This window comes from Hipposideros armiger, unplaced genomic scaffold (assembly GCF_001890085.2).
Source record: "Hipposideros armiger isolate ML-2016 unplaced genomic scaffold, ASM189008v1 scaffold_782, whole genome shotgun sequence".
NCBI classification, from domain to species: Eukaryota; Metazoa; Chordata; class Mammalia; order Chiroptera; family Hipposideridae; genus Hipposideros; species Hipposideros armiger.
This window is the reverse complement of record NW_017732132.1, coordinates 29,855-47,491: the sequence shown is the minus strand read 5'-3', so window position 1 is coordinate 47,491 and position 17,637 is coordinate 29,855. Positions and strand designations below refer to the sequence as shown.

The following is a 17,637-nucleotide window of genomic DNA, read 5'->3' as shown; positions in this document are numbered from 1 at the left end:
CTCACCCAGGCCTGCTCATGCAGCCTGGGACTCTGCGTGACTTCTGCTGAATGGCCCTTTGGGCAACACTGAGCCTTGCTTTTTAAACCACTGGTTCCAGGCGATGTGGGCTCTGGGGCCACCCTGCTCCACTTGCAGCAGGATAAAGCCAGGTTGTCCCTCCTGAGGTGTCAGCAGGCAGGAGGGTATGCCTGGGGCTTGGGGAAAGGCCCCCAGAGGAGACCCTGGGCCTTTGGGAGGGCACTGAGGCTAGGCACTGCAGGACACCATGATGGTCACACTGCAGCCATGATGGTGGCTAGGTTTCTCATTCAGAATTGGGCATTTTATATCTAAACATCAGAGGGGAAGTCATTTGTCTGGGATCCCAGAGTGTAGACCCCTGGCAGTCAGACTTGGGGTTCCAGCCCCCTCCCTCCTTCACCCCATAACGATCCCTGCACCCTGGCCTTACCTCCTGTCGCATCTCATTGCAGGAAGTTCTACTACATCACCCTGCTGCGAGACCCAGTGTCCCGCTACCTGAGTGAGTGGCGGCACGTGCAGCGGGGGGCCACATGGAAGACATCTCTGCACATGTGTGACGGGCGCACGCCCACACCCGAGGAGCTGCCGCCCTGCTATGAGGGCACGGACTGGTCCGGCTGCACGCTGCAGGAGTTCATGGACTGCCCCTACAACCTGGCCAACAACCGCCAGGTGCGCATGCTGGCCGACCTGAGCCTGGTGGGCTGCTACAACCTGTCCTTCATCCCCGAGGGCAAGCGGGCCCAGCTGCTGCTGGAGAGTGCCAAGAAGAACCTGCGGGGCATGGCTTTCTTCGGCCTGACGGAGTTTCAGCGCAAGACGCAGTACCTGTTCGAGAGGACATTCAACCTCAAGTTCATCCGGCCCTTCATGCAATACAATAGCACGAGAGCGGGCGGCGTGGAGGTGGACGAGGATACGATTCGGCGTATCGAGGAGCTCAACGACCTGGACATGCAGCTCTATGACTACGCCAGGGACCTCTTCCAGCAGCGCTACCAGTACAAGCGGCAGCTGGAGCGCAGGGAGCAGCGCCTGCGCAGCCGCGAGGAGCGCCTGCTGCACCGCGCCAAAGAGGCGCCGCCTCGCGAGGACGCGGAGGAGCCGGGCCGCGTGCCCACCGAGGACTACATGAGCCACATCATCGAGAAGTGGTAGTGGCGGCCCCGCGGGGAGGCCCCTGGGATGGTCGGCACGGGGAGGTGAAATCAGACAGGCAGCGCACGCGGGCCTGCCCAGAACTCTACGGGAAGAGAGTCCCAGATCCACTCACCAAAAGGCAGATGCGTCCTGAACAAAGATCAGGGAGTGGGACTGGTGGCCCAGTGGAGTCGGTTCTCACTGTTTCTTCCCAGCCTGGGATCTGAGAAACCAACCGGTGCCGCCCACTGGCTCAGCGGAAAGCGTGCTTGAAGGACGCCCCAGTCAGGCCGGCACAGACCAGGGGTAAGGGGGCGTCCCTGCTCTCCAGGCCCTCACCTCACTGTCACAACAGCCGAGAGTTTGAAGACAAGGAAAAGGCAGTGGAGCCGAGCGTGGGGAGTGGCCCTGCCAGACCGGGAATGTATCCCACGCCTGCTATGCATATATCTGCTCTCTCCCTGCATAAGTCAGTAGGGGTTTGTTCCCCAGGCTCAGGCCATCCCAGCATCCCCTTGGCCTCCAGTGGCTCCATTGCCCCAGGCCTGTATGAAGCCCCCTCCCCAGGAACACAGGCAGCCATTTGAGGTATTGTCAGGAAAGGAGCTCCACGCTTGTCTGTCTTCAATGTCAGTGCCACCTGTATGAAGTCAAGAAGACTAGTCCAGCCCCTGGGTAGCCCCCTCCCCTCTCTAGCTTCCTGCTTTGGGTCAGGAGATTAGAGGACACCTCCTGGCCTGCCCGCTTCCATTTTCCACAGTCCTCAGACTGAGGAGGCTGTGAGGGGATGGGCCCCACACTGCACTACCCCCTGCCCGCTTTCCCAGGCAGAGAGCATCCACGAGTGGAAAGACTGTGTCCGAGCTGGCCTTTGGGGTGACCACCCAGTTAGACCAGCTCAGACAGGAAGGTGGATGGAAACTGAGGGCCTCCTTGCCCCATTTTCCTTTCTGACCCCTTGGACTTGTTAGTGGAATGCCACAGCCCCAAGCCATCACTTGGACATTTATTCAGGGCTCATACCCCATGGCTCCCACCACCTGATGTATAAAAGTCCAGGTAAGCCTCCACTGGCAGGAACACACGGACCACAGCTGCTGCCCATGAGCCATACCTCAAGGCACAGTGGTTCTGGATGGCCAAGAAAGGGGACTCGGGCTTTCAGATTCTCAGTAGGGTTGCAAGGAATGGCTCTGGATGCCTCCCTGATATGCAGATTCACAGCCCTCCCCGCCCTGAGCTCTCCCTACATTTCCCTGCCCTACCCTTCCCCCACCCCCCACCCCCCACCTCCAAGCTGGTCGTGTGCTGTTTCCAGCAGCCCTGCAGAGTGGAGAAGCCATGTTACATATCCGTTGTAGACACTTTCCCCAAGTCCATTCTCTCCCATGCTCAAGGAGGCCAGACCAGTGCCTCATTTGGGTGTGCCCTGTATTCTGGGGTACTGGGTGTGAGCCCCACACCGTTGGGGATGGGTGTCCCATCTCTTCAGAAAAGGAAGCACATGTGCCCAGAGGACCACGGACCACATGGCAAGAGGCTGGCAAGGGCAGCAGCTTCATAGGCAGATCCTGCCAGCAGTTCCCTGCTCCTGGCTCCCTCTGCCATCCCAGCTGTCCCACCAGAGAGTGAGGAGTGGGGGAGCAGGGAACCTTCCATAGCTCAGGAAGAGCCAAATTGGTGTCAAATGAAGGGGCTGCCCAAGAGGAAATGGCTTTAGTCTTTGCTTGTCTGGCATAAGGGCCCCACCTTGCAGCTTCCTACACTGGCCACTTCATCTTGTAGTCCAAGAGCAGAGCAGTCAGCAGGCTGTGATGGGCACCGTGCCAGCCCCACCCAGGACCACCCCCAGGAATGGGCATATCATGCTGAGGAGGTGAGCCCCCAGGTGACTTAATGACTCTTTCAAAGGGAAGTGAAGGACAGCGTGGGGGTGGGGGATCTGCTCTGATTCTCAGCATTGGGGCAAGCATGTTCCAGGGAGAAGGGTGATATGTTCACAAGAGCTCTGGGGGCTTGTGACCTCCAGTCGGGAGGTGGCCGACTCCAAGGTATAAGTGGAGAGCCCACGCCCATTCTGCCTGGGGCCTGGCTCAAGAAGATGGCTCTCCTTACGGCGGGCCTGCGCATAGGCTCTGTTCTGTACATATTGGAATGTTTTAACTTATGGCCTGTTGTCCCAGTTCACACGGAAACACGGGTCTCTCCTCAGTTGCTTTGCTGCATCTAGAAAGCAGTCCTTCTCCGGGCAGCACCCAGGCTGAGCTGCCCAGAAATGCAGTGCCCCTCAGCCCCTTGGGGCTCCAGTCTGGCACTTTCCACTTAGGCCACCTGCTTTGGGGTGAAGGTTCCTGGTGCCTACAACATCTCCGATGCCAGGGCTGGGCTCCACAAACAGCACAGGGCAGCCTACCCAGGGGCCCTTCCCAGGGCTGAGAGGACAGAAGCAATCACGTGGGGAGCAAACCACTCACTTCCCACACAGGCCTGCAATGTCCCCTCCTGGACGAGGAACGGGGGACGACAGAATTGTCCGAGCAATGAGTCTATGAACTTTTGGGGAACTGGAAGTGTTTAACTTGAACCCAGGAACGTTTAAAGCTTTATTTATTTATAGCTTCTTAAAAAAAAAAAAAAGTGTTAAGAAATCTTTTGGTTATTCATACAAAAAAATGAGTTGATGGAAAAGCAAGTCATAATCATCTAATTGTTTTTGTCTAGGGCAAGAGTGAATGTTAGCAGATGAAATAAACCCTGAAAAGGAGCCGCTGGTGTGCTGTGGTCTGTGGTGACATAGTCCACATGGCGTGGCAGGGACCTTCTGGTTTGATTTTCAAAATGATCTGTGAGCACAGGATCCAATGCAGGAACAGAGGGAGTTCCCTCAGGTGCAGGGCCCATAAGGGACAAGTTAACACTGTTTCACTAGGTAGTGCTTTGTGACAGTAACAGATGCGATCGTCATCACCACAAAGAACAATTTACTAATCGCCTACAGAGCTTGAAAATGTGAACTCAGCCAAAAGTCAGGGTGATAGAGGCAGATATCACCTGCTTGCTATCTCAGTGAACTCTTCAAGTGGTTCAGACCGCAAGGCCTGAGGGGGTCTCCTTCTGTACCTTCCTAGTATCTACCTGGAATCTGCCCCCATGAAGTCCATGTGGGACAAAGACTTGTGGGGGGAGCCAGGTGTCTGGGGCTTCTGACCCATGCTGCCTGCAGAGAGAGAAGGGCAGGCCCCCCAAGCGAATGAAGGACAGAGCAGAAACCCTGGAAATAGTGTCATAGCCAGTACCCACATTGCCCCCCTTTCTGGATCTGTGTCTCTTACATGGGGGGACAGGCAGACATAGCTGCCCCTTATACCCCACCCTCAGATCCAAATACAGAGCTCTTGATCATCTAGTCCCCAAAGGAGTGTCCCTTTAATAACAAAGCAGTCTTGCAAGGGAAGAGCAGAGATAGACTCCAGGTGGGGCCCAGTGTGGAGAGACCTACACAGAGACCACTCCGGGAACACCTCATTTGGGCCCCTCAGCCCGCTCCTCCCTCAGGAACCCATGATGGAAGGGCCCTCCACTGGGGGGCTCCATTCAGCTCTGCAGGGCCAGTGTGTGATTGTTCACACGGAGGCAAAATAAGTCCTGAGGACACCTCCCCCTAAATGGGGGTTTTCATCCTCCTACATTTATTAAAAAGAAGACCACTTCAAAGTCTCCTGAGCCTGAGGCCCAGGAGGCTCCTGGTCCCTGCCCAGCCCCTTATCCATCTCTGCACTCAATGTAGCCTCTGTGTGTCCCTCCACCCCCCGTGGCCTTCTGCCTCCCACACTTCTGGGCAAACCTGCTTGCGCCTTGGGTTTCTGGGTTTGGATAAATCCCCCTCCCCTCGTGTCCAGCTGCTGCCCTGCCCTACCCATCCCACCCCTACTTCCCTTGTTGTCCCTCCTTCACACCCGAAACTCCAGCTGTGACCAGCAGCTGCCACTTCCTGGGCTGGGCCTGCCACCTACATGCTTTCCCTACAAGCCCTTACCCTCACATGGCAGAGTGCCTGGTTCACCTCTCTTTCTAGGGGAAGTAGTCCTGCCCCGCCCCACCTGGGCCTGGACCCCTTTGTGGCGGCAAAGAGAGGAGCTGGTCCTCTGGCCTCCCCATGCTCCAGACCAGAGCACTCAGGCTCTCTGGGGGGCTGTCGGCCAACCCCTAGGGAAGGGAAGCCCACAGTCCCCTCCAGGGGCATGCACTTGGTCTCAGGGACCTCCAAGACTCAGAGACCTGGGGAAGGCACTAGATGTATCCATGTCATGGGGACCCTTTCCCCAGCAGCCTTCCTGGTGGACCAGGTCCCCTTCCCACAAGCTCCTACCCTAGTGGGTCAGGGTAGGCACTCAGACCCCTTGACAAGGCCTGTCTTGGAGGGCTACACCTCATGGTCCAAGGAGACCCCTTGCTGTGGGGAGCCTGATCTTGACTCCCTTCCATACTATAGCACAGAGAAACCTTTAGAACAGCTTTGTTGTCAGATCGGAGTTAGGATTCCGGCCAGGGCACTGACCTGCTATTAGCCCTGCTCTGTGAAATGGGAAGGCTGCTGTAAGGATCCACCCACTTCTGGAGAAAGAACCAGGCCTGGGCGGGCCAGACCTTGTGCGATCCTTCATCTCTGTCTCCAGTCCTAACCACAGACAAGCTGCTTGGAGGGCACTTGTTAAAAGCAAAGTCCTGACCCTCCCCCGACCGACTCAGTCACATCCACTGCGCTGCCCACCAGTAGAGCAAAGCCGCCTGGGACCCATCCTCCTATGAGCACACAGAAGGACTACCCCTTTCTTCCTTTTTTTCCCCTCAAATGACCTTGACAACTTTTCAGGTCCCCCACCGGCCAGCCCCATCTATCTCCAGTTGGTCAGCACCATCTTGTTTTCTGCCCCTAGGAGTTGGGTGGGTTACTCAGCCTTCTGTCCCACCAAACAAATACAGAAGGCCCTCTTGACCCACGCAGCTGGGCTTCCACCCCTCTCCATTCCCAGCCCAGCCGACCCAGGCCTGAGGCCTTCGCAGCTAGGAACTCGGGTTTCAGATAGGACCTGGGTTCCAGGGCAGGCCAAATGGAGGGGTCTGAACTCACACAGCACTGCCCAGACTTGCCTCCAAACATGCCTTTTTAAAAAAAATAGCTCACATCCTGACTTTGTTCCCATTCCCTCTAAAGTGTGATTTGATCTTTTAAAATTTGTCCATTTTACTTAAGAGTCTCTCCTGGTTAGAACCAGAGTGTTAAAGTTCCCCCTGTCCTCTCTGGGTGGCATTGGGGACTAGGGGACATTCCTGTCACCCAGTGTTGGGTGGCAGGATGCTTACACATGGCCCTCTGCCATCCCTCTGCCACCTTGTCAAGAAGGTCATCTGATCTTGGCCAAGACTACCAGCCTTTGTCTTCACTGGCTCCATTGCTGTCCAGGGCGGCCAGAACTCAGTGTCACCCTCTTGGCTTGGGTGAGGCACAGAGATCCCTCCTGGGGTCCAGTCTGTCCCTCCTGATGCTCTAATGACAAGCCCCCTCCTCAGCTCTCTTGGCCCTGCAGCTCCTCCCCCTGCCACAGGCTCCTTCCCCCACCACCATGTGTATGGGGTTCTTAACCTCCCCACCAGACAGGTTCCCCTAACCTACGCACCAGCCGCAGGAGGCCTGCTTTCTGTTTAAATTTACCACACTGCCATTTCCAGGCCACTGCAGCTGACCTTCCTGCAGCTGGGCTGAGTAATGTCCCCCTCTTTCTGCTTCCTTCTTAGCCCATCCACGCTGTTTCCAAGGCCTGGCCCTGGCAGAGGCCATGGGTGGAACACTGAGGCCCGGGATGTCTCCCCTTCCTCTCTGCCTGAGGGCTCCCTGCCCACAGTGCCCCTGCAGCTTCTCACCATCTCCTCTGAGGAGCCCATCCTCACCGAACCCATCCTCCTGCCCTGCTCTCTGGCTCTTCCGAACCCTGGGATTTCTCTGGAAAAGGAAGTCCAGGGACTGTGAGAAGCACTTCTTTCTTAAACAAAAGCTAAGCATTCAAGACTCAACCTCTCCAAGACTGAAGGAGCCAGGCAGGCTCCTCGAGGCTCGGCTGGCTGGCAGTGCAGCTTTGTTCTGGATGGTGCTGCCCTTCTTTGGAGCCACAAAGCCGGATGCTGGGCCCCGGGAACTCCAGACAGTCTTATTTGTGAGTTGCTGAACACATTAGCTCAGTGCTTTCACAGGGCCATCTCGACACAGGGCAACTGCACACACTGCAGGTGCTTGGTGCAAGGGGCCCTGGGCTCTAGCAAGAGGGGCTTCCAGAGGAATTAGGCCTCCAGTTGAGTAACTCCCACATTGTTCTTTAGGAAGCAGCTTGAAACGCAGCCCAGCCTGTGCTTCCAGAGCGGGCCGAGGTACTGCTCAAGACCGGCTTGGAGTCTCTGCACATTCTTAGTCAGCACTCCACACAGGAAGTAATTTTTCTACTCCAAAGGATTTAAAACGCGGGCATCACAGCAAAGCCTGCTTGTTGTCTTCCCCTCCTTCCTTAGCAATAGAAACCCCACGTATCAGTGGGAACACACCTAGTCAGGGTCAAGACCACACTTCCCAGCCCCTCACAGTGAGATGTGGCTATATACCACTAAATGCTGGCCAACAGTGCAAGAGGAGATGACACTCACAGCTTCGGGAAACACCACTGAAAGAAGCAGTGTGCCCTTCTCCCTTCCATCCTCCTACCTAATGGCGCTAGATGAGGGTGTGATGGTTGGAAGTAAAGCAGCCATCTTGAGTCATGAAGCAAAAGCCTTGTGTTGAAGATGGCAGAGCAATAAGATAGGTCCCTGATGATTATGGAGCCACCCTACCAGCTTTGGGCTGCCTACCTGGACACTTCATTCACATAGGAGAGAAATAAATATGTGCTTTAGTTAAGCCGCTGCTGGTTGGGGTTTCTGTCACTCTCAACTAAGCCTAATCCTAAGAATGATGGGCCCCATGGCATGGCCACCGAAGATGGTGGGCCTACAAAGGAAACACAGCTGGAGGCGGCAACTCAAGTGACAACACCTCGTCCCACCAGCTGCAGGGGTTTATCCACTTACAGCTCCTGGCGTCGTACACATGGATGTGTTACAATGCAGAATAATACCCTTTTGCACTTTTTGAATTTTGAAACACGTGAATGAAATAGGTGGCTGAAAATAAAAACAAAAGCAAATTGGAACAGAACTGCTAAATTCATGATTTTCTCAGAATTCAAAGAACAGGGAGAGGCTGGAGGAATAAAGGAACTCCAACTTTATCTGTAACATTTCATGTGTTATAGTTAGAAAACAGGCAAATAAAAGAATATAACAGCTGTCACTGCTGGGTGGTGGGTCCATGGGGGGTTGTTGTGGTATTATTCTTTGTACTTCTCTTTATGGTTTTATGTTTCTCAAAATAAAAACACCGATGTGACAAGCCTACACGTGAGGCAGTGCAGGAGCTCAGGCTGCAACTCAGGATTCAGGCTCCTGAAACAGGAAGGGAGCCAGACAGACAGTCAGGCCCAAGAACCCCTAGGCTGAGATGTGGGGCTGAGGGACGTGGCTTTGAGCATTCATTTATGTCATTTTGTTGGATGAATTGTAGCGTGATCATGCCGTTCCCCAGTGTGGGCCCAGTCTCCCTCATACATCCGTTTGTCCCCTTCACAAGAGCCCCAAGTATAGGCAGGGTCCCAATTTGGCCCCTCTCACCACCTGAAGTGGGGGTGCCTCACCGTTGACACTCATCAGAGGCTCATCCCACCTAGTGAGGGTGGGAGTCCTGACTCCTCTCAGCGTGCTCTGACACCGCCCAGAGGGACACTGGGTTGGTAGAGTCCAAGATCACCACTTGGCTCTTGCCAGTGGGGGTGGGGGTGGGAGTAGGGCCACAGAGTTTCCTGTGGCATTTGCCTGGAGTAGAGTGGTTATTGCCTAAGAACTTTCTATTTGGTCTTGGCTAAAACAGCAGATGTTCTTGGGGCTTTTCTGTCGATACCCATTGGCATCTCTGGGTTGCTGGCTGCTTCTGTTCCAATTCTGGGACACATGAGGCAATAAGAATACTCAGGAACTTACATCATGTCATTCCTTGGGCCTCAAGGTCCCTCACTGGTCTGTCTTCTTTTCTCTACATTTTAGGGTCCAGATAGATAGATAGATGATAGATCGATCGATCAATCAATAGATAGATAATAGATAATATATGTTATATATAATATATATCATAGATAAGTAGGTATTGTGTGTGTGTGTGTGTGTTTGTGTGTGTGTACACAAAATATGCAGGGCTTTCCATAGTACTTAGCAGGAGGACTAGGGAAAAGTATGTTCACTCCACATTCCCAGCAGAAGCTCCCTCTCTAGAAGAACCTTATTTTTATTTTAAGGAAGCTACCTCTGGACATGGTTATTCTTAACCCAGTATGGGCACCATCACTTCCTTTGATCAATTTAAAGGAGGCTCCGTGCTGAAGGACCTCGGGCACAGTCTTGAGAAAGTTGATATGAGGACAAAACATAACTATCAAGTTCTGATGCTCCCACCTTCTGCCAACAAACCCCAACTCAGACCACCCCTCCTGAAAGGCTGACTATTTCCTGAGTTTCCCCAGCAAGAGACAGAACCAACACCCCTCATAAGGCCAGGGCCTTCTGTTTGAGGGTCCAGGGGAGCAGCTAGACCACTGCCATCCTTTCTTCTGCAATTACCTCTTTGGTTCTTTTTTAGCTCCTTTAGAGGACCCACTCCTTGGAAGGCCACTATGAGCAATATGTGCTGGCTTTTCCTGCAGGGGGTCTGTCCTCCCTTCAGGGCTGGGCGCACTGTGGGAATTTGTCAGGTGGAGTGAGTGACAGAAGGGGCACTGAGCCAGGAAGTAGGACCCCATGGGCTCCTGCCTCAGCCCTGACTCTGCTCACGGTTTTTTTTTGTTTTTGTTGTTTTTGTTTTTGTTTTTTAGCTGAGCCATCCTGCTACCTGTTGGCAGCTCAGCGGCTGCTCAGCTCGGGCTGGACTCGAACCGCTGTTGCTCAGAGCTCAAACTCTTGAGCGAGCTCTTAACCAATTGAGCCACTCGGCCGGCCCTTTCTGCTCACGTTTTAATGGCTCAGGAAGGAAAGGGCTCCCGTGAAGCCCCCATTGCTTTCAGGCCAGTCCTCACACACTCTGCTTTCACACTCACCCTTGACTGTCACTCTAACCCTGAACTTACCAGCCTGGGAACTGGTGTGAAACTTTACCTCCAGCTCCTCCGCATTCCAGCTTTAGGGCAAAAGTGGTTCCTCTCGGTGACTATATGTTCCTATTGTAAAATGAGGGGTCAGGTGAGATTCGGGATGCGAGCAGGTCCCAGCGCCTGGACCTCCCTGGAAGACAGCATCTGTGGCTGGAGGATTAATGGCTCCAGGATGGAAGAGGAAGGTCTCCTGGGGTCCCAAGGGCATTGACTCCTGGTGGCCTGGTGGAACCTGCTAATAAGCCTCCCTTCACTGTCCTTCACACCGTCATGTACATACTGGAACTTCCTAGAATCCTCTCCTTAATACGCTGCTTGCAGTTGAATTCTTGCATGGGTCCACTTCTGGGGGAACACAAACCTAGAGACCCTGACTCCAGGGCAGCTTCCAGAAGTCTTCTTTCCATGTTGCTTCTTCCTTGATGGAGCCACAGGAAGACTGAGGGGAGGAGAGCCAGCCTGAGGGTCAGGCCTACAAGGCACCAGAAGCCTGGCATTGCCAAGAGTGACCACCTCATGCAGCTCCGGGGCACTACTACAGAAAAGAACATTCTGGGCTGTTCCCTGCTCGTAACCAAATCACAAAAGTCTCCTTCTTTAGCCCAGCTCATTCAGGCCAGGCCCCAAGAAGAAAAGAAGGGAGAGGGAGAGGGATAGGACAAAATAAGCCTGTTTATACCCGCCAGAGATAACAGGGGAGACGTGCCTTGTGGAAGGGCAAACCACAGCCGTGGATTCACGTTATGTGTGTCACATGCTGTATGTGTGCACATGCTATATCTATTACATACTATACATGTTATATGCTTTGTGCTTCATACCCTATATGTTATATACCACATGTATTATGTGCTGTGTCACATGCTACATTAATGCTGTACATGTTACATGGTATACATGTACGACTAACATGTGTTATCTGCTATGCATGTTATACACTGTGTGTACCTGTAGCATGTACTATATTATGTGTTACATGTTATATGGGTTGTACATAATGGATTGCATGCTGTATATGTTGCATGCTATACATATGATGTGCTGTGTATTTTACATGTAACATGCACTGTGTGCTACATGCTCTGTATTAAAGTTTTACACATCACACCTATGTGTGTTGCATGTTATATACATGTGCTATGTTTGCACACATGATATATTAAACATTGTGCATCTTCTACACTATATGTTACATGTTGTGGTGCATGCTATACATGTTATACGCCACATGTGTTCCATGCAACTCCTCGTAGACATTGGCCGGTACAGTCCAGTCCTCAGGAGGAAGTGTCTGTGGGAGGGCAGGCTGCACCCTTTCCAGCTCTCAGCTCCATGTGCCCCTCCTGCAGTTGCTGCACAGGGTCCCAGGCTAGCCCAGAGCCTTTGTGGGGGCAGCCTATTCTACTAGCTGGGCCTGGCACACACATGGCTGCAATGAGGACCTTTGTGCTTTTTTATGTCTGTGTTATATTAATGTATATAATTTCTCTGCCCACTCTCCTATAAAAGTATATTTTAACTTTATAACAGACTTCCAGTTTTTCAAAGTGTTTGAACTAATCTACCACCACAGGCAGTGGGTGACAGTTTTCATTGCTCCATATCCTTGCCAACCTTGTTGATATGTCTTCTCCATTTTAGACATTCCAGTAGCTGACTAGTGGTACAGCAGGCCTTTGAATAATGATGTTTTGTTAGAAGTTGTTTCATGATAACGTTGATGAGAAGAAAAAAATCGATTCCCAGCCAGGGCCACTCTGTCTGTGTGGAGTTTGCACATTTTCCCCAGGTCTGCATGGTTTTCTCCAGGATCTCTGGTTTCCTCCCACATCCCAAAGATGTGTGTGTTGAGTAAAGTGGCATGTCCATATTATTCCAGTCTGAGTGTGAGTGTGTGTGTGTGTGTGTGTGTGTGTGTATGCGTGTGAGTGTGTGAGTGTGTATGTGTGTGTGACTGTGTGTGGCAGTGTGTGTGACTGTGAGTGTGTGTGTGAGTGTGTGTATGAGTATATGTGTGTGTGTGTGTCTGTGTGTGTGTGAATAAACCTGCAATAGGCGGGGTCCCTGCTTTGCACCTTGAGCTGCCATGAGAGGCTCCAGCCACCTGGGACTCTGAACTGGAGTAAGTGGATTATAAAGTCATTAGCTTTCCAGTTTTTTAAAATTTTTCTTAAGTGTACTCATACTTATTTCAATGTTTAATATTAGAATTGTTTTTGGTCTTTATTTAAAAGCTTGGTTTTTGTGACCAGAAATATGCTGGAGGAACTTCACTCTTGTTTATATCAATTAGCCTATGGTGAAATTGGTTTTGTTAGACATCTTTTGCTTAAAGTTGCAGTTTCCAAGAACCTATCAGTGATGTTAAGGTGAAGACTTGTGTATCTCATGTGATTTTTAATTTTTATTTCCCAGAAAAGTAATGATGTTGAATACATTTTCATATGCCTATAGATATCTTCTTTTGTGAAATGTGTCTTATTTTTTTAAATTGGATTGTTTGTCTTTTTCTTATTAATTTGTATTATAGGAATTCTTTATATATTCTTAATAGAAACCCTTTGTCAAATGCATGTATTCTGAATACCTTCTCCCAGTCTTTGGTTTGACTCTCTTGATGAACTTCTTTGATGAAGACAGGTTCTCAATTTTAATAAGGTGTAAATTACTATTTTTGTTTGGTTTGTGGTTAGTATTTTTTATGTCTTTTTGGCCAAATAAATGTAAGCATAAATCGTACATAAGACTTCCAGGAAGCCTCCTTAAAAGTATAGGGCATGCCTTTCACCTTTGTTTTCTCTATCCTGCTGGCTAGAATACAAATGTGATGGTTGGTACAATAGCACCCATCTTAGACAATGAGGCAATCTTGGGAGAGCCTGAGACATCGTGAGGACACCATATGAGCCCTAAAACTGTCTACTTCCAGACTTCAATTATATGAGACAGAAATAAACTTCCATCTTGTATAAGACTCTATTGTTTACAACTTGGTTCCTCATAGCTGAACCTGATCATAACTGATATATAAAGAAAGATCGGTTAGCAAACTTACGAATTCCCCTTCTGTTCTCACTTCAGTTTCTACGTCAGCAGGTCATAATTCTCATTGTCCATCAGAGTCACTTAGTGAGCTTGTAAAAATTGGGATGCCCATGATTTAGGTAGGACCTAAGTGGGAGGCTCAGGCACCCCATTTTTCAGATAAGAAGTAGTATCCCCAGGAGATGCCCATGAGCTGTAAAGATTGAGAATGGGTACTTCAAATTAACGTTTTATTCTTGACCTGAAAGTGTGGCCATAGTGGTCTAGGTGCCTGAGCTTTGGCCTCTGGTGATGAAATGAACCAACAAAAATAGACTTATGAGATACAACTAGAAGTAATCTCATGAGTTCTAACTCATGCTTGGAAATACAAGCAAAACCTGCCAGCCAGCTAAACAAGCAGATTAGCTTCTTTAGTGTGCACACACAGTGTGAGATGTGTAGCTCCCAGGCTCAAGAGCCAGAGGGCTCAGCTCCCGGAGGAATGACCCTGGGTGGGCCATAACCTCTGTGAGCCTCACTCCTCCTCTGAAATATGAATTCTATTAGAAATGACGCCGACCTGGCCCTGGATTGCTGAGGATTAAATAAGCTAATGGATTTTAAAGGATCTTGAATGTCACTTCCAGGCAAGTTTCCCTGTCTCTGTAGCTCAGGCCTGAAAAGGCTGCCCCATTGCATCGTGCTCTGAGGGGCCTAGGCCTCCAGCCACCTGAAGCAACTGTCTATATCATCTTTTAGACCCAGACACTTCAGGGGATCAAGTGAAAGCTATTGGCCTTCTCTCTGGAAAATACAAAGGCCCAGAAACATCCCCACAAAATATGCACATGATGGCCACCAGGAAGCCCACCATGAACTTAAAGTGAGAACTCTTGTTGCATATTGTGTCACCTCCACTCAGGACCACAGACAGCAGCCATTCCAGGCAATGGGACCCCCTGTGACCTAAGGTGTGGTAGAGAATAAAGCAGTGAGTGGTAAGTCCTCCTAACTGGGAGTGCTCGTGGACACCTTGAGGCTGGTGGCCCTGACACTCACCAATAATAGGAGGCAGCTCTCCACCATTGACTGCCTGTTAAAAAAAAGAAAGAGAGAGAGAGAGGGAAAGGGAGAGAGGGAGGGAGGGAAGGAAGGAAGGAAGGAAGGAAGGAAGGAAGGAAGGAAGGAAGGAAGGAAGGAAGGGGAAAAAAGAAAGAGAGACAGAGAAAGAAACCAAATTATGTCCCTTCTATATCCCTATGTTGAAATCCTAACACCCGATGTGACTATATTTGGACATAGGACCTTTAAGGAGGTAATTAAGGTCATAAGGGTGGGGCCCGGATCCAACGTGACTGGTGTCCCTATAAGAAGAGGAAGAGACACCAGAGATGTGATTACGCAGAGAAAAGTTCATGTAAAGACACAGTGAGAGTGCATCCATCTGTACGGCAAGGAGACAGGCCTGAGGAGAAATCAAGTTCAACTTGATCTTGAACTTGATCTTGAACTGCATGGCTGGGAATGGGTGGGACATGGGTGCGTAGGGTGCCCACAAAGCACAGCTGAATGGGGCAGGAACGCCAGTGAAGTGCCCACAGAGAGCAGCTGTGTAGGGTGGGAACATGGGTGAGTGAGGTGCCCACAGAGTGCAGCTGGGGTGGGGCAGGAATGCAAGTTCATGCAGCTGGCTATCCCTCCTGCCTGCTGGTGGCAGAGCGGGGTCCCTCCAGCACTGTGTTCCTTCCTCCCTTGCTGCACCCACAACATCTGCTCATCTTCCAGGTCTCTTGATCTGATTTGGGAGCCACCATCTCTTTTCTGGTTTTAAAACATAGATTTACTTGATAAATTTTACCCAAAGGAAGGTATAATCCCATTATGGAATAAATGAAGACAGCCCAAGTGAGAAGAGGCAAACGTTGTTTATTCAGAGATTGCTACAGCAAGGGGGTCAGCCACCAATGTTTTGTCTTCTGACGGAGACTCAAAGGCAGCCACAGGAGTGAGAAAACTTTGTAGTGGACAATAGGGAACCTTCAGGTTTGCCCTGATGGGAGCAAAAGCTAAGTGCTGAATCTAGGTACTGGGTGTATGGGTGTAAATTTAACTAATTTTTTAAGTTCTATACACATTAAAACAATTTCAGAAGAGCAAAAAAATGTTGAATCTGCAGTTTTATTTAAATAAAACACTGACTGGCAGTTGCAGAACATGAATCACTAGCTTGAACCAAAAACCCCACAACATCATTTTTATTTACAAGTTTACTATTTCTTTTTACAGAGCAGTGTCATAGGGCCAGGGCTCAGCCAGGTGTGGCCTGCCCCAGTTGGACTGACCTGCTGCCAGACCCTGCAGGGGTGGCCACCCTGCCTCCAGAATCCGACATGCCTCCACACACTGGACTGAAAGCTTCCTGGGAGGCCGGTCCCAGTGCTCAGGCTTCCTGGCCCCAGGCCCCTTGCCACACACACTCAACCTCCCTCTTGGGTAGAATTGGCCTTCGTTCTTGTAGGAGGAGCTCGTTCCATCTCCAGGCACAGCTGCCATGTCACACCCAGCTTCTTGACCATCAGCCCCACAGGACAGCCACACAGAGCTGAGGGCTAACGAGGTGTCTGGATTTGTATTTCTTTCTCAGTGAATTAATCAACCCACCAATCTCTGTCTAGCTTCAAAGCACAGAAAACCCTTTCTCACTGCCATCACTAGCACCCTGGTCCCCTAGATCAGGGCAAGAGCCTCCTCCCTGGGTCTGGCTTCTCCCTGGACCTTCTAAATGCCCTCCACACAGCAGCCAGAGTGGCCCCATCAAAACTGAGCCATGCCTATTCTTTCTCTGCTCTTTATGTCTCTCAGGGGAAAAGCCAAAGTATTAAGCATGGCCTACAAGGATGTATTTTATGTCGGGGTCAGCAGATTACAGCCCATAGGCAGTAATGTCCCACAGCCTATTTCTGTACCTACAGTTCACTGCAACACAGCCACATGTGTTCGTTCCCTGCTGTCTATGGCTGCTTTCCTACTACAATGCTTCATGTGGGGTGCCCTAGATGTTGCCATGAAAATACTCCAGGGGCCCCAGGGAGAGGCCCACTTAGAGGGCAACAAAGGACCCAGCCAACAGCCGCACCACACTGCCAGCTGTACAAGTGCACCGCCATAGAATGGGACCCTCCAGCCGTGAGCCTTCAGGTGACTGTGACCTCGGCTGATATGTGACATCAAGTGCCTAGCTGAGGCTTCCCAAAAGTGCCTGACCCACAGACTCTATGAGAATAATGGATGGTTGTTTTATGCATTTGAAAAAGAGTGCTGGTGGTCCTAATCTACCTTGTTCACATGGTAAACACCATTAGTTACATAAAACGTCTGTATGCACATGTGTAAATATATGCGTGTGTAACACTTTGTAGAAATGCATGAAGAGGGTGTTTTTTTCATTTATTTTAATCCTTTTCCTTTTCCTTCTTTGTTTGGCTCTACATCTACTGCATCTCCTGACTGCATCTTGTTTCCCACATATTCTACACTAATAATCAAATTTTTATTCCATGTATTTTCCACATTTCCCTCCATATGCATATGTTATGATAATCAAGCATATATATGCATATTAATACATATGTACACCTACACACATGTAGGTATTTCATTCATTTGCTTTACAAAGTGAGATCGATCCTATTTCACACTTTTCTGCATCTTGATTTTCTCAGTGATATCTTGTGAAATCTTCTGCTCCGGTGTTCAGTGGGTCTTTTTGTGGCTACCTAATGTTTCACGTGTGAATGGCTGTGATCTGCTCAGCCATCCTCAGAGCTGACCAGTCCTGTTGCTCCTGCTTTGGGGCCAGAGGTGCCATCCCTGTGCAAACAGCTTCAGCCACTGCACTTTATTTCTGTTATGATGGACCAAAGTGGCTGCTGGGTGGGCCTAAAAGCAGATGTATTTCTGATTTTAACAGATGCTGCCCAACTGCTTTTCAGGTAGCCTGATGCCCATCCCTGGGAAGACCTGAGCTTTTTCTTGCTGTGGACACAGGGCCCCCAAGTGTGTAGGGCTGTCATCAGCTGTTTGGGAACCAGCAGGCCCGTTCCCCACATGTTCAGCACAGCTCTGTGTAAAACCTTAAACTAGTCTATGTCTCATTGCTTCT

At 50.6% G+C, this 17,637-nt stretch overlaps 1 protein-coding gene across 1 annotated transcript in view; it reads left to right on the top strand.

Annotated features, from left to right (window-relative positions):
- Positions 1-3,931, top strand: part of HS6ST1 (heparan sulfate 6-O-sulfotransferase 1) — a 46,390-nt gene extending 42,459 nt beyond the window's left edge. Inside the window, exon 2 of the mRNA XM_019628367.1 lies at positions 477-3,931. Coding sequence (XP_019483912.1) covers positions 477-1,185 — 709 coding nt within the window. The 3' untranslated portion in view covers positions 1,186-3,931. The remainder of the gene's footprint in view (positions 1-476) is intronic.
- Positions 3,932-17,637: the final 13,706 nt, after the last annotated feature.